Source organism: Oncorhynchus tshawytscha, linkage group LG05 (genome assembly GCF_018296145.1).
Source record: "Oncorhynchus tshawytscha isolate Ot180627B linkage group LG05, Otsh_v2.0, whole genome shotgun sequence".
Taxonomy (NCBI): Eukaryota; Metazoa; Chordata; class Actinopteri; order Salmoniformes; family Salmonidae; genus Oncorhynchus; species Oncorhynchus tshawytscha.
This window is the reverse complement of record NC_056433.1, coordinates 53,611,030-53,626,690: the sequence shown is the minus strand read 5'-3', so window position 1 is coordinate 53,626,690 and position 15,661 is coordinate 53,611,030. Positions and strand designations below refer to the sequence as shown.

The 15,661-nt window shown below is 41.5% G+C and overlaps 2 protein-coding genes across 3 annotated transcripts; both read right to left on the bottom strand.

The window, feature by feature from the left end:
- Positions 1 to 1,530: 1,530 nt before the first annotated feature.
- Positions 1,531 to 6,135, bottom strand: LOC112250859 (spindlin-Z). Of its 2 annotated transcripts, none has more exons than XM_024421349.2 (5): positions 5,804 to 6,135; positions 5,060 to 5,098; positions 4,662 to 4,915; positions 4,236 to 4,469; positions 1,531 to 3,906 (listed from the first exon to the last, which is right to left on the bottom strand). In XM_024421349.2, exons 2-5 carry the CDS (start codon positions 5,077 to 5,079, stop codon positions 3,701 to 3,703), a joined length of 714 nt encoding a protein of 237 aa, XP_024277117.1. In that variant the 5' UTR covers positions 5,080 to 5,098; positions 5,804 to 6,135; the 3' UTR covers positions 1,531 to 3,700. The 2 variants fall into 2 exon arrangements, with proteins under 2 accessions (XP_024277117.1, XP_024277116.1); XM_024421348.2 differs by having other exon boundaries at positions 5,060 to 5,101; positions 5,804 to 6,134.
- A 1,412-nt stretch (positions 6,136 to 7,547) lies between these two features.
- Positions 7,548 to 12,012, bottom strand: LOC112250858 (complement factor D). The gene is made up of 5 exons (XM_024421347.2): positions 11,926 to 12,012; positions 11,505 to 11,667; positions 9,275 to 9,407; positions 8,063 to 8,317; positions 7,548 to 7,878 (listed from the first exon to the last, which is right to left on the bottom strand). The coding sequence occupies exons 1-5, from the start codon at positions 11,975 to 11,977 to the stop codon at positions 7,723 to 7,725; spliced, it is 759 nt and encodes a 252-aa protein (XP_024277115.1). The 5' UTR covers positions 11,978 to 12,012; the 3' UTR covers positions 7,548 to 7,722.
- Between the last annotated feature and the right edge of the window lie 3,649 nt (positions 12,013 to 15,661).

The following is a 15,661-nucleotide window of genomic DNA, read 5'->3' as shown; positions in this document are numbered from 1 at the left end:
ACAGACAATGAGAGAAAAAAAATCCAGAAAATCACATTGTAGGACTTTTAATCAATTTATTTGCAAATTATGTTGGAAAATAAGTATTTGGTCACCTACAAACAAGCAAGATTTCTGTCTCTCACAGACCTGTAACTTCTTCTTTAAGAGGCTCCTCTGTCCTCCACTCGTTACCTGTATTAATGGCACCTGTTTGAACTTGTTATCAGTATAAAAGACACCTGTCCACAACCTCAAACAGTCATACTCCAAACTCCACTATGGCCAAGACCAAAGAGCTGTCAAAGGACACCAGAAACAAAATTGTAGATCTGCACCAGGCTGGGAAGACTTAATCTGCAATAGGTAAGCAGCTTGGTTTGAAGAAATCAACTGTGGGAGCAATTATTAGGAAATGGAAGACATACAAGACCACTGATGATCTCCCTCGATCTGGGGCTCCACGCAAGATCTCACCCCGTGGGGTCAAAATTATCACAAGAACGGTGAGCAAAAATCCCAGAACCACACAGGGGGACCTAGTGAATGACCTGCAGAGAGCTGGGACCAAAGTAACAAAGCCTACCATCAGTAACACTACGCCACCAGGGACTCAAATCCTGCAGTGCCAGACGTGTCCCCCAGCTTAAGCCAGTACATGTCCAGGCCCGTCTGAAGTTTTCTAGAGAGCATTTGGATGATCCAGAAGAAGATTGGGAGAATGTCATATGGTCAGATGAAACCAAAATATAACCTTTAGGTAAAAACTCAACTCGTCGTGTTTGGAGGACAAAGAATGCTGAGTTGCATCCAAAGATCACCATACATACTGTCAAGCATGGGGGTGGAAACATCATGCTTTGGGGCTGTTTTTCTGCAAAGGGACCAGGACGACTAATCCGTGTAAAGGAAAGAATGAATGGGGCCATGTATCGTGAGATTTTGAGTGAAAACCTCCTTCCATCAGCAAGGGCATTGAAGATGAAACGTGGCTGGGTCTTTCAGCATGACAATGATCCCAAACACACCGCCCGGGCAACGAAGGAGTGGCTTCGTAAGAAGCATTTCAAGGTCCTGGAGTGGCCTAGCCAGTCTCCCGATCTCAAGCCCATAGAAAATCTTTGGAGGGAGTTGAAAGTCCGTGTTGCCCAGCAACAGCCCCAAAACATCACTGCTCTAGAGGAGATCTGCATGGAGGAATGGGCCAAAATACCAGCAACAGGGTGTGAAAACCTTGTGAAGACTTACAGAAAACGTTTGACCTCTGTCATTGCCAACAAAGGGTATATAACAAAGTATTGAGCTAAACTTTTGGTATTGACCAAATACTTATTTTCCACCATCATTTGCAAATAAATTCATTAAAAATCCTACAATGTGATTTTCTGGATTTGTTTTCTCATTTTGTCTGTCATAGTTGAAGTGTACCTATGATGAAAATTACAGGCCTCATCTTTTTAAGTGGGAGAACTTGCACAATTGGTGGCTGACTAAATACTTTTTTGCCCCACTGTATATTGAATAGGTGAAAAATGGCAGAGGAAAGGGATGTGCAAAAAAAACGAACTTTATTACTCATGATGAAAATAATTACACAAATGGGTTGGTAATTGCTACAATTCCAGACCTGGGAGGAATGAAAGATGGAGGATAACAGAAGAGTGTACAATCTTTTGGAGTTTCATTTTACTGTACATAGAAACACCACAGCACAACTGGTGGTGATACAAGTAGCAAAGAAGCACTGACAATGTTTTTTTTTTTACAGTCACATTTTCTACATAAACATTTTAGTAAAATCGGTCTGCAAAGACTCCCACAAGATTTTTTTTTACCTCTGCAACTGTCAAAATAACCAATATGCTTGAATGCACTCAAGGCTGCATTCAAGTGATACATGCAAATCTGACAATCGATAGAATGAACCTTATGTACACCATGGACCAATGCACTGTGTAAATGAATGCACTGTATGCCCTGGAGTGAGACTAAGGACAGGAGACTAAATTTAAATACTTCTAGCCAAAACATTTGCGTTTTGGACTTCCTTGGATTACATTGTGTACTGTAGCTCCCAAGTCTTTAAAATAAGATTAAAAAGTGAAGCCAGCCAGGCTGCAGGCTTTTTGAATGCAGTCTTTGCAGCATTCCTCTAGGTGAGAATTCTAGATGGACTTTAAAGCTGGTATTTCAATGGGATATTTACAATATAACAGGAGTATTCACAACAGCATACATTTACAATACACTACACAAAAGTTAGATTAAATACTGTATGCGTGTTATAACTTTTCTTTTCTCCATGCGTTTTTACCATTATGATATACCGATGCTGCAATATGCCACTTGTTCTTGCACAAAAAAAGTATCTTGACAGAAAAAGACAATGTGCCAAATCTTTAGCATATTTATGTGAGTAATTTAAAGTGCACCCTACAATATCAACATTTGAATGAGACTAATCAACGGTCATGGATGTTCGATTGGAGGAAATAGTCTTATACTGCATTAACTGCCAAACATTGCACATATCCTCTTATACAAACAGACAATAGCAAAAACCTGGTACGCAGCATTTGACACTTTTTCATTAAAGCATTTTTTACTTTGACTAATACTGACCAAATAGTGGCCTTAACAGTAAATGGAATAAAATTGTGAGCGGTTAGCAAATATATACAGTATGGCGACATGATCAGCCTGAAGGCACTTTATGTTTGTTTTCTATTCAAGATCAGAATGTAGTGTAAAGCACTGCCTCTATTCCACTCGAGCTAATCATAGTCTGATGATGTTGAGATTCTGAACCTGGTCAGGTATTGTTAAGGCCTTTTCCCAATCTCTACAAATTAATCAGGTTTGTCTGGTCAGGAAAAACTTGCCCGAACTTTATGAAGACCTGTATTCCTTGTTTCTAACAAGTCTTGATTCAGCATTATGAATAATTTTTTTGATGTTCAAACTAGTAATTGAATCATCAGTACTCCTAGGCCAGTGCAACCCAGTACTATGAAGCCAATGATAGCACTGTGAGTTCATCAAGGAATGATTGTCTATGAACTGACTGACACATAAATCAAACATAGTTGCCTATTAATAAAGGCAGTATTTAAAAACAAAAAAAATACACGTTCAGGGGCATCACAGCTTATTGCATTTCTCCTTCAAAGGCTTCACTGAACACTACAGCTCAAACTAGTCTCTACAAATATTCACCTATACATCATGCTTGCTGTTTGGTCATTCAAGGACCACATATGAATGGCTATCGGGGCCAGATTTAACTATTAGTTTTATAATATATAATTCAGTTCAGTTTGAATAAAGATAATTGAGCATCAGGATGTGGGAGACAATTCAAACGCGGTCGTTATTGCACTTTACAGTAAGTCTGTCATTGTAGGGCAAGGTGCACTCCTGGACTGTCCGAGATGTGAATCTACTGTGCAGCACAACAACCAAATGGGGTAACTGAAGAAGTGAGGAGGTTTAAATAGGTCCTTCCAAGTGTACATGTTCCCACTCTCCTCCTAGTGGCCTACAATAGCATTGCTACAGTTCTGCTGTGCATACCATAGAACTAGTTTTAAATGTGGAATAAAAGATTGCACTTCCTGAATAATAAAGCGTAACTGTTATACCGTCCAGGGCCTTAAGAGAGATGGAGAGAGAGTGAGGAGGATACGTGAAAAGTAAGCAATGGAGTGAGCAATCAAGTGGCCTAGGTGGTCTTGACCAGGTCGTAGACATGGATGTGAAAGTCATCGTCGTATTTGATGTAGTATACGGAAGGCTTGGCAGGGACTTGGTAGATCACCAGGCCTGTTCGCTTCACACCTTTGTCAGTAACATACTCAACCTGCTTCCCCACTAAGCTCTCAGTCTCCTCGCCGGGCTTTCGGTCAGCCGGAAGCAAGTGCTTATTTTCTACAGAGAAAAACAATGAATAACATCAATGCTAGGGGTCTGTTCTTCAAATCTACTTTGGGGCATTATCAAAAGATGCTATCTTAACCAACATGATTATATGTATTCAAATATAGACATATTTGTCATTTCGACAAGTCACATAGGACGAGTAAGAACAAACACAAATATTGTCCGCAACACTCCTAAAGCCACCATCATCTTATAATTAGTGTGTAAAGACCAAACAATTTCTACTCTATAATCACCCTCCTGTTTTCTTTAGGGAGAAGTATCTGAACACCCTGCTGCAGGTGGAGATGATGCTGAAGCAGAGAAATGGTCAGTACCTGCTTCAGGTAAGATCCTGAGATCTCCATCTGCGTAGTCGTCCCACAACTGGTACATGTAGAGCACGGGGTCCTTCTCATAGGTGATGTAATACCAGTTAGTCATGATGGGAGCCCTGGAGAGGACCATGCCTCGCCACTCATTCTTCTCTCCATCCTCCTTCTCAAATAGGTGTTCCACCGCTTTGCCTACCAACTCCTCCGCCCCGTGAGGAACCTTGATCTTGTTGTTGACTGTGGAAGCAGATAAATGTCATCAAGGCAGAGACCAACATCACATAGCCACCGTGTCCCTACTGTCTGATCATGCAGTATCAGATATACAATAAAAACATGTTATAACTTGTGCAAACCAAATCACGTTTTTGCATTACTCTCAGAAGATGTGACGCCTGAACTAAAAAAGGATCCCATCACATCACTCACCAACTTTCTCTGTCAGGACCTGTAGATTAGACACCCTTTCGTCCTTGAATAGCTCGATGCCGTAGACACAGTCAAACCCATCGTACTTGACCATAAATAGTGAGGGGTTGACACTGAGACGGTCCAAGACGGTGCCTTTCCATTTGCTCTGGTTGCCCTTCTCCCTCCAATTGTGCTGTATTCTTACTCCCAGGAGACTGTTGGGGTCAGGGGTCATCACTGTGGAATCACTCAGCTCCCCGCTACTCCGCTTTCTGGGGGATAGTTAAGCAAATCATATTTGTTTGTAAGTGTAGCCTACCTACGTGCAGCTTTCTCTGACCGTCTGGAAAGAGGAAAATCTCCAAGTGTTAATGTTATGATAACATAATTATAGAAAACTACATATTTACACATACCTGCCCCTTTTCTTGGACATCCCTCCAAAAATTCAAATACTGCTGAAGGAACAAACAGACAACGATGCTCAGAAATTCTGTGAGAGAAACAGCCATTTTCTTTAAAATAATACTAGTCTGGAAAGAGACTGAGCTGTAAAGTAGTGGGTGAGACAGACAAAGAGAGCAGCCAATAGCTTAGCATGTCTGAATAACTTCCTGGTCATTTCCTTGTATGCATTGCATCGATGGAGGTCACTGCAATCAATGCAGAATGCACTTATTTTTTAAAGGAACAAAACTGCCGCAGTTATATATCTTTACTCAAAATGTCAATCGATAGTAATTCATTATGTCACTATTTAAACTAACACAATCGTTATTCATGAACAACAAACTCATAGATTGCAAGTTGGCTATGAGAGATCAAGAGATGTGCTATTCAACTTCAAGAAAATACGTCAGCCTCCACTGTATCAGACAAACATGCAGAAATGATTGCAGCCTATTTGAATTCGTCGCAACGATTGTATCAAAAATGAATCGTCAATGTTTTAAGATCTAACATATCGCATACACTGCTGATGAGACATGGATAATACGCGCCACAGGCACTGTTTGATCGTAATATGTTACCAAAAATCATTGTCTTTATGCCAACTCTACAATACTGTTGTTCGGCACAAATGTAAATGTGGGTCCATGACCCCGATAAATAAGCTATACACCGATGGCCTATATTCTCTATCGAAAATATAAAATTACCTGTACACGAATTTCATCCCAAAAATATTCAATTCTTCCTGCAGAGAAATGCACACTGCCGCCCATGCAAACCTCGCGAAACCTATGGAAAATGGGAGGATACTTCCATGGGAGAAAAAACTACAGCCCCCATAGAACATTGAGGAGGAATGAAAGTAGAGAGGGAGGTGAACGTGAGAGCAATGAACAATGGGAATTGTTGTCATTATGGTGGTGACCTCAGGTTTCGTTTTGGTAAACTGTCGAACGATATTGATCAAAGGTAAGACCCTGTTGGTTTAACAAAAAAGGTATGGTTTAACAAATGGTAGGCTACTTAGGTGAAACCTCTGGGTGAGACAGTTACACATCAATTATTATGAGTGACAGATGACACCTGAAAGTTGTAGAGGTATGTTGCAGGTAGACCTATGCTGTAGGACGCTGTGTAAATAAATGTAAAAAAAGGTTCAGGTCCTTGAATGCTTATACTGTGGTGTGTAGGGTACTGATCTCTGTGGTGTGTAGGGTACTGATCTCTGTGGTGTGTAGGGTACTGATCTCTGTGGTGTGTGGGGTAGTGATCTCTGTGGTGTGTAGGGTACTGATCTTTGTGGTGTGTAGGGTACTGATCTCTGTGGTGTGTGGGGTAGTGATCTCTGTGGTGTGTAGGGTACTGATCTCTGTGGTGTGTGGGGTAGTGATCTCTGTGGTGTGTAGGGTACTGATCTCTGTGGTGTGTAGGGTACTGATCTCTGTGGTGTGTGGGGTAGTGATCTCTGTGGTGTGTAGGGTACTGATCTCTGTGGTGTGTAGGGTACTGATCTTTGTGGTGTGTAGGGTACTGATCTCTGTGGTGTTTAGGGTACTGATCTCTGGTGTGTAGGGTACAGATCTCTGTGGTGTGTGGGGTAGTGATCTCTGTGGTGTGTAGGGTACTGATCTTTGTGGTGTGTAGGGTACTGATCTCTGTGGTGTGTGGGGTAGTGATCTCTGTGGTGTGTAGGGTACTGATCTCTGTGGTGTGTAGGGTACTGATCTCTGTGGTGTGTAGGGTACAGATCTCTGTGATGTGTAGGGCACTGATCTCTGTGATGTGTAGGGTACTGTTCTCTGTGCTGTGTAGGGTACTGATCTTTATTGTGTTCCCAGGCCCGTCTTCCACTGAAGTGAAGTCTGGTCCGATGACATACTGCTGTGGGGAAATCTTTCTGGGTGGGTTACACTATCAAAAGATGGAAAAATGCTGTCTTTTGTTGGATGAAGCAACATATGTGAGTGAGCAAAGAAACATTTTGAAATGCATGACTTGATGTTGTCTTTTGTAGGTAAGAGCCCATACCCTAATGTTGTGGTGGACACTTGATTCTACAAGATTATCAAAGATGGGATGCCACATGTCTCATGACCAGACTTTGCCCTTCCAGAGATGTAAGTACATTATGCTTTGAGACTGGAAATTAAGTAGGAATGATGAATTAATCAATTACAGCAATCAATGACATAATCTGACAACCTGCAGTATCTGACGCTGACTTCTCCTCAGGTACACTATAATGGAGATGTGCTAGAACCTGAGGCCAATAGTGTGTCCAAACTTCAGTAACATTGGTCAGCTTATCCAGAGGCTACTGCTTGACCAGCCAGACCAGGTGAGTGACCAAGGACCTAAATTAAGTAGAGAGTCTGTGTATCCTATTGTCATATTGTGTTGTTTTTACCTTACATCAAAACTTACCAAATTAACAAAAATCAGTGGAGGTTGTTTTTAGTCTTTGAACAAGTTTAATAAGTATAGCAACAAGGGAACACGCAATCAGAGAAAAGTGTTATCTTTAGCACTTCAACAAAGACTTTGGGCAACCCTGCTCTGAAATCCTAATAAGTCATATAGTGAGATTTTGTGTTAGCACACACTGGCGGCTTACGTGCCAAAAACCTTAAGGGTTTCTCGCTAACTCCTTCTGAATCCATCGGCTGTACGAAGTCACTCGTGTGTACACATCAGGGGTACCAGGGTTGGCACACGTCTGCCCTGAGAAAGAGACGATGCCCGCTGACATCCCGTTGCACACCAACGGACCTCCTGAATCCCCCTGCAGTAGCAAACAATGCATTTGAATTAATTCTCCTTTGTGATACAGAAAAACGGAGGAGTCATGTATCATAGTTTGTGCCTTGACCAAGAGAAACTGTAATCCAGTTATAGCCAATAATAGCCTGTCCTGACCAGGAAAAACTAATTGCAGAGAGTTATAGCCTGTAACGGTGCAGTCTTACATAGCAGAAGCCTTGGAAAGCTCTGGGGCCTGTTGCGCACACCGTGCGCCTGGAGATGTTGACGCCACTCCACTGGCGGCCACACTCTCTGGGTGATATGATGGTGGCGTTGACCTCCTGCAGCTTGTCTGGTGGGGTGCTGTTATCATCTATGTCCCCCCAGCCAGCCGTGGTGCACAGGCTTCCCTCAGCCATCGAACCATTCATCAGCGGGATCAGCTGCACTGCTCTGTTCAGGGTGGCCCTCCCTCTCAACTAAGAAAGATCACAGAGATAGCACACTCTATACAAAATCTGTATGTATTCATCTATGTTGTAAATATTCACTCATAGGCCAGTTTATTAGGTACACCACACCGTTCACGAAAAAGGATCGCTCCTACAGACAGTGAGTCACGTGGCCATGGCTTGATATATAAAGCAGGCAGAAATGCATTGAGACATACAGTTACTGTTCAATTGAATGTTAGATTGGGCAAAACGAGTGACCTAAGTGACTGAGTGTGGTATGATCGTCTGTGCCAGGCACGCCGGATCCAGTATCTCAGAAATGTCCGGCCTCCTGGGCTTTTCACACACAACAGTGTCTAGGGTTTACAGAGAATGGTGTGACAAACAAAAAACATCCAGTCAGCAGCAGTCCTGTGGGCGAAAACAGCTCTTTGATGAGAGAGGTCGAAGGAGACAGGCAAGAATCCTGCAAGTCAACAGTGGTGTGCAGAACGCCATCTCAGAGTGCACAACTCGTAGATCCTTGTCACTGCTATTGCAGCAGATGACCACACCAGGTTTCACTCCTGTCAGATAAAAACAAGTGGGCATGCGATCACCAACACTTGACGATTGAGGAGTGGAAAAACGTTGACTGGTCCGACGAGTCCTGGTTCCTGTTGCATCAAGTTGATGGCAGAGTCAGGATTTGGCATAAGCACCATGAGTCCATGGACCCATCCTGCTTGGTGTCAATAGTACAGGCTGGTGGCTGTGGTGTACTGGTATGGGAATGTTTTCCTGGTACACGTAGGTCTCTTGATACCAACTGAGCAACAATTGAACACCATGCCCCGAATGATTCAGGCTGTTATACACTGAGTGTATATAGGCTATGATTATATACATTATTTTGTATGTATTTTTCATGAATTTTAAACCTACAATGAAGTTAGTATCACTATGGAGATTATTGTAGGCTATGTCCTGGTTATCACTCACCTTGAGAAGCATGATGTCATTCTCCAGGTTGTCCCCAAACCTGGGGTGTGGAATGTATTTAACTACTTTGAATTTTTGTTGTGAATTTTCATCCTCTGACAAGTCGTGAGCCCCAAGAACCACCCTGTAACGCCTGAAAATCAGTACATGAAAGAATTGACTTGTGTAATTACCTTGACAGACTGGTGTAATAACATTGAAATACATGTACATTGTTAGACTCAACAACCCTGAAGCAACTATCAGCAGACAAAAATGAGAAATTGGCATAAAATAAATATTAGACCATGTTAAAGCATTGGCTCAGAGAAAAGCACCAGGTATGGATGGCTTTCTATTAGAATTGTTCATAACACACTGAGACAATGTAGTGCCCCTATATAATCAAATTAAACACATGTCACTCAATTCAGTGCTTTCTAGTTCCATGTATCTAACAATTATCTCAGTTATATTAAAACCAGGAAAATCTGGAGTGTCCCTTGCATATTGATTACAGACCCATACATTTAATAAATTGTGACAATAATAACAAAAGTCATAAGAATGGCAAAAGTCTTACCAGACTTGATACATATTAATCAAACAAGGTTTATTAAAAATAAACACAAACATGTTTCGGTATACAATATGCTAAAAAACAAGATGTAGATTTATCAATAATGGCTATTGATACCTGTCTTGAATGGCCATTTCTATGAAAAACTTTGGAAACCTTTCAACTTTCCAGTTTAAATAATAAATGTCATAAATATATTATATAAATATCCTAAAGCTAAAATATACACAAATGATACATTATCTGATGATTTTGCTTTAGAAAGGGGCACAAGACAGGGATGGTTCCCAAAGTTTTAATATGTATTTTCAGTAATACCAATTATCCACCCCCAAAGACATATATTTAAAAAAAAAGTGTACTCCGTCATAATTCACTTCATGGGAAAATAAAACTCTAACTAAAAAGGAAAGTTTTACATCTTCCTAAGTCGGAGGGTGGTTTTAACCTTCCAGACTTTGAATTGTTTCAACTCTCTACCCAAGGCTTTTACTTGCGACATAATTAAATGCACTAAAGAGGAACAATGGGTTCATATTGAAGATGTGCTTGCTCATCCCCAGAATGTTTTCAATGTCTATTTTCAAAGGATAAAGCAAAGAACATTAACTTCATAGTTAAGGACACTATAACAACATTGAAGAACATGAAACGGATTCTACAAGAACCAATATCACTCCCTAAAAACAATGGAGCAACCCGTGGATAGCTTTTCAGAATTCACCGATTAAATTGGCCCACGTGGAAAACTAAAGGTATAGAAACCGTAAATGATGTGGTAATAGGAAATACAATTATTTCCATGACAGAATTAAAAGCATTTTGGACTGACCAATGTAGACATTTTCAAATACATGCAGCTTAAAAGTTTTATATCACAAAATGTCCACCTGAAAGCGTTTGGACATCAGAGCAATCGCTTAGAAAAAATATTAACTTGGAACCAAGACTTAAAAATAACTGATATTGGCACCAGATGGAGGGAGTGTTGGAACATAACGAACTAAAATTACAGTTAACAAAAAAAAAGTACTCTTAATCCAGTATAAACTAATGTAGAGAATGTATTATACAAGAGACAAAATTCACAAATTACAGCACAATGGCAGAGTCATGTCTTAATGACTCAATCATTATTGCCTTCTGGGAGTGCTATAAAGTCCAAAAGCTATGGGCGGAGTTAGAAAGCTGTCTGTCAGACGTTTTACAATGTAAATGTACTTTTAATCCGTCTATTGGCATATTTCAAGACATAGTATATCCTCGAGGGTGCGATGAGATACCCAATGGGTTGGACAGTATTATTTGTGTCACTTATATTGAATAAGCTACTACTTAAATACTGGACGTCAAATGATAACGTCAAGAGAATGGAAGAATCACATGCTTTATTTAAATATGAATCAAATCTGGCTACAGACAGAAACAACATAACATAATCTGAAGTCATATGAGGAAGAGTCTTGCAAGCGTTGGAAACAACATTGGGTGTGGATACAGTGGGTCAATCTGAGCAAGTGTGGTGTCATTCACGTTTGTTGAAATGTATGTCATTGTTAAGTTGTCTATTGTTTTTGTCTATGTATGCTTTTTGGTTATTGGCAAAAAAAAGTAAAATATAAAAAAAACATTTAAATAAATGAGTTTGAGAGATTCTGAAAGACTTCTCACCCGTCACAGTGAGCAGCAGTGAGGACAAAATCTTCTCTCACCAGAACTCCTCCACAGGAATGTTGACCTCGGGACTGTAAGGAAGCCATGTATGGACGAGAGTTGCGAGCTGCCTCTCTTCCACCAACAATACCCACCTTTGGCACCTTGTGCCCTTCAGTGCCTTTGAACAGAAAGTAGAGAATACCTTTTGTATAGCTCTGCATTGCTACTGTATCTGCACAGCTTACAACAAATGATTTGTCAGTATTCATTACTGCCATATATAATATGAACTGCCTTTAGAGCTGTATGCAGAAGCATTAACATTTGTCAAATATACTTTTCGTAACTAGTACTATACTTCAATATTAGTCTGCATGGTGTAGTCAGTTCGGTGCTAATAGACATTACTGTGTTATAGAATTTAAACATGCCTTACCATTCACGGCAATGATCAGCACTATGTGAAGAACCACTGACCGGATTGCCATAGTGCATATGGACAAATGGCATGGTGCACCTCTCGGGTATATAAATGTGTGTGTGGTGGGTGGGGGGGGGGGGTTTATTTCTCAATCTTTTGCTGTTTTCCAAAGTACGGGGTCTTTGTTTCCCCATTGCCACACACAGACTGTGTCCCAATATTACTCTGTGGCTGGTTTCAAGGGTTCCTTGATGGTGTATTCTGAGGAAAGATGGCTGTGATATTATGAAATCATGTCAGTTAAAGTTGATGTAATTTATTCATGCTTTCAAGATGGCGTAGCAGTTGGACATGTGTTTGTCTTGTCCCGTGTAAATAGTCGGTTTCTTTGTTTTTTTCTTATATATTTTAATCTCAGCTATGAACTGAATATACTTTCCTGCAACCCGCCTCACCCAATGTGGTACTGATCTGCTATTTTTATACTTTATAACTGGAACCCCCATCAGAAGATAGCCAGCCTACTAGCAACTAGCTAGTAGTCAGTTAGCCACTGCTAGTCAGTTAGCCAGTGAGCTCGGACACCAGCCAGCTTCAGCTTGGTCAATACCTGCCAGTCTGCACAGTGTGATATCAACCCAGAGAATATCGGACTGCTTTTCTCTACCACATCACCGGATGGATTCCTGCCGCTATCTCTGGACCATTACACCTGATCATTGCAGCAAGCTAGCTACAACTGAGTGGCTATGGCTGGCTAACACCTCTGTCCCGAAGCAAGCACCAGTTAGCCTTGAGCTAGCCTCGAGCTAGGCCCATCTCCCGGCTAGCCAAAGAGGTATATGTTACAGGAATTAAATTCCTATATGTTTTAATACCCAATTAATCTTAAACACTCTGTCAATTCCTAAGAATTTGTAAGACTCTTATTTGCATGAAATGGACAGAGACCAGTCTCAAAATCTATCAGCAGCGTTTATTCTCGAGAGTACTGAACATGATACAGTTTACCACAGATTATAAACTGAAAATGACATCATTAGTTTTCGTAACACCCCGTCTCATCAACCAGCAGTACAATGGCTGTATAGTTCTCAAGCCTTCCCACATCGTCTCTCCCTACTAAGACAATTTACAACGCAAGCCAAGGTCTGCCTGTGTAGATAAGCATTCTAGCCAGTCTGGCTATAAATTCATTCATTTCTACCAAGGAACAGACAGTCATTGTTCTACTTCTTGATTATATTTACACACATTATATTCAGTACTAGAGTTAAAAGAAAATTCATACATTTATACAGTAACATAATAGTATTCTGATTAGTCAGTCCTGATTGAAATGTATACATGATTAGTCATTATTGATTAAAAAAAATCCCTTAACAGTATACCAGCTAAATCTTGGGCTACAATACCCCTTGGCCTGGACCCTTTATTTCCGACACGCAGCCCCGTCAATTCATCACAACTGGTCTGCCGACGTAATTGTCCAAGGTGGTTTCAACAGGCTTTTCCGTTGCGATGTCGCCGAAGACCCATCTGCTAGCTCCGTCCACTAGCTTTCTGAATCGTCGTGTCTCCCTCTCGCCTAGCATAGTAGCGACTACCGAATGGCTCCCTGACTCACCTATTGCTGCTCATTGGACCCTATGATCACTTGGCTACACATGCCTCTCCCTAATATCAATATGCCTTGTCTACTGCTGTTTCGGTTAGTTATTATTGTTTTATTTCACTGTAGAGCCCCCAACCCCGCTCAACATGCCTTAGCTCTTTTGTCCCACCCCCCACACATGCGGAGACCTCACCTGGCTTAACTGGTGCCTCCAGAGACACAACTTCTCTCATTGTCACTCAATGCCTAGGTTTACCTCCACTGTACTCACATCCTAGCATACCCTTGTCTGTACATTATGCCCTGAATCTATTCTACCACGCCCAGAAATCTGTTCCTTTTATTCTCTGTTCCCAACGCACTAGACGACCAGTTCTTATAGCTTTTAGCCGTACCCTTATCCTACTCCTCCTCTGTTCCTCTGGTGATGTAGAGGTTAACCCAGGCCATGTAGCCCCCAGCACTACACCTATTCCCCAGGTGCTCTCATTTGTTGACTTCTGTAACCGTAAAATACTTGGTTTCATGCATGTTAACATCAGAAGCCTCCTCCCTAAGTTTGTTTTATTCACTGCTTTAGCACACTCCGCCAACCCTGATGTCCTAGCCGTGTCTGTATCCTGGCTTAGGAAGGCCACCAAAAATTCTGAATTTTCCATCCCCAACTACAACATTTTCCGACAAGATAGAACTGCTAAGGGGGGCGGATTTGCAATCTACTGCAGAGTTCTGTCATACTATCCAGGTCTGTGCCCAAACAGTTCAAGCTTCTACTTTTAAAAATCCACCTTTCCAGAAATAAGTCTCTCACCATTGCTGCTTGTTATAGACCCCCCTCAGTCCCCAGCTGTGCCCTGGACACCATATGTGAATTGATTGCCCCACATCTATCTTAAGAGTTTGTACTGTTAGGTGACCTAAACTGTGATATGCTTAACACTCTGGCCATCCTACAATCTAAGCTAGATGCCCTCAATCTCACACAAATTATCAAGGAACCTACCAGGTACAACCCTAAATCCGTAAGCATGGGCACCCTCATAGAAATCATCCTGACCAACTTTCCCTCTAAATTACACCTCTGCTGTCTTCAACTAGGATCTCAGCGATCACTGCCTCATTGCCTGCATCCATAATGGGTCCGTGGTCAAACGACCACCCCTCATCACTGTCAAACGCTCCGTAAAACACTTCAGCGAGCAGGCCTTTCTAATCGACCTGGCCCAGGTATCCTGGAAGGATATTGACCTCATCCCGTCAGTAGAGGATGCCTGGTAGCTCTTTAAAAGTGCTTTCCTCACCATCTTAAATAAGCATGCCCCATTCAAAAAATGTAGAACTAAGAACAGATATAGCCCTTGGTTCACCCCAGACTTGACTGCCCTTGACCAGCACAAAAACATCCTGTTCACCAACTACTTCTCAGATAGAGTTCAGTGTGTCAAATCGGAGGGCCTGTTTTCCGGACCTCTGGCAGTCTCTATGGGGGTGCCACAGGGTTCAATTCTCAGGTTGACTCTTTTCTCTGTATATATCAATGATGTCGCTCTTGCTGCTGGTGATTCTCTGTTACACTTCTACGCAGACGACACCATTTGGTATACTTCTGGCCCTTCTTTGGACACTGTGTTAACAAACCTCCAAACGAGCTTCAATGCCATACTACACTCCTTCCGTGGCCTCCAACTGCTCTTAAATGCAAGTAAAACTAAATGCATGCTCTTCAACCAATTACTGCCCGCACCCGCCCGCCCGACTAGCATCACTACTCTGGACGGTTCTGACTTAGAATATGTGGACAACTACAAATACCTAGGTGTCTGGTTAGACTGTAAACTCTCCTTCCAGACTCACATTAAGCATCTCCAATCCAAATACTTATATAGCCCTCTCTAAATTTAAGCATCAGCTGTCAGAGTATCTTACCGATCACTGTACCTGTACACAGCCAATCTGTAAAAAGCACACCCAACTACCTCATCCCCATATTGTATTTTTTTGTTGCTCTTTTGCACCCAAGTATCTCTACTTGCACATCAAAATTGTAATTATTGTAAATTGTCATAATTTCGCCACTATGGCCTATTTATTGCCTTACGTCCCTAATCTTACTACATTTGCACACACTGTATTTTG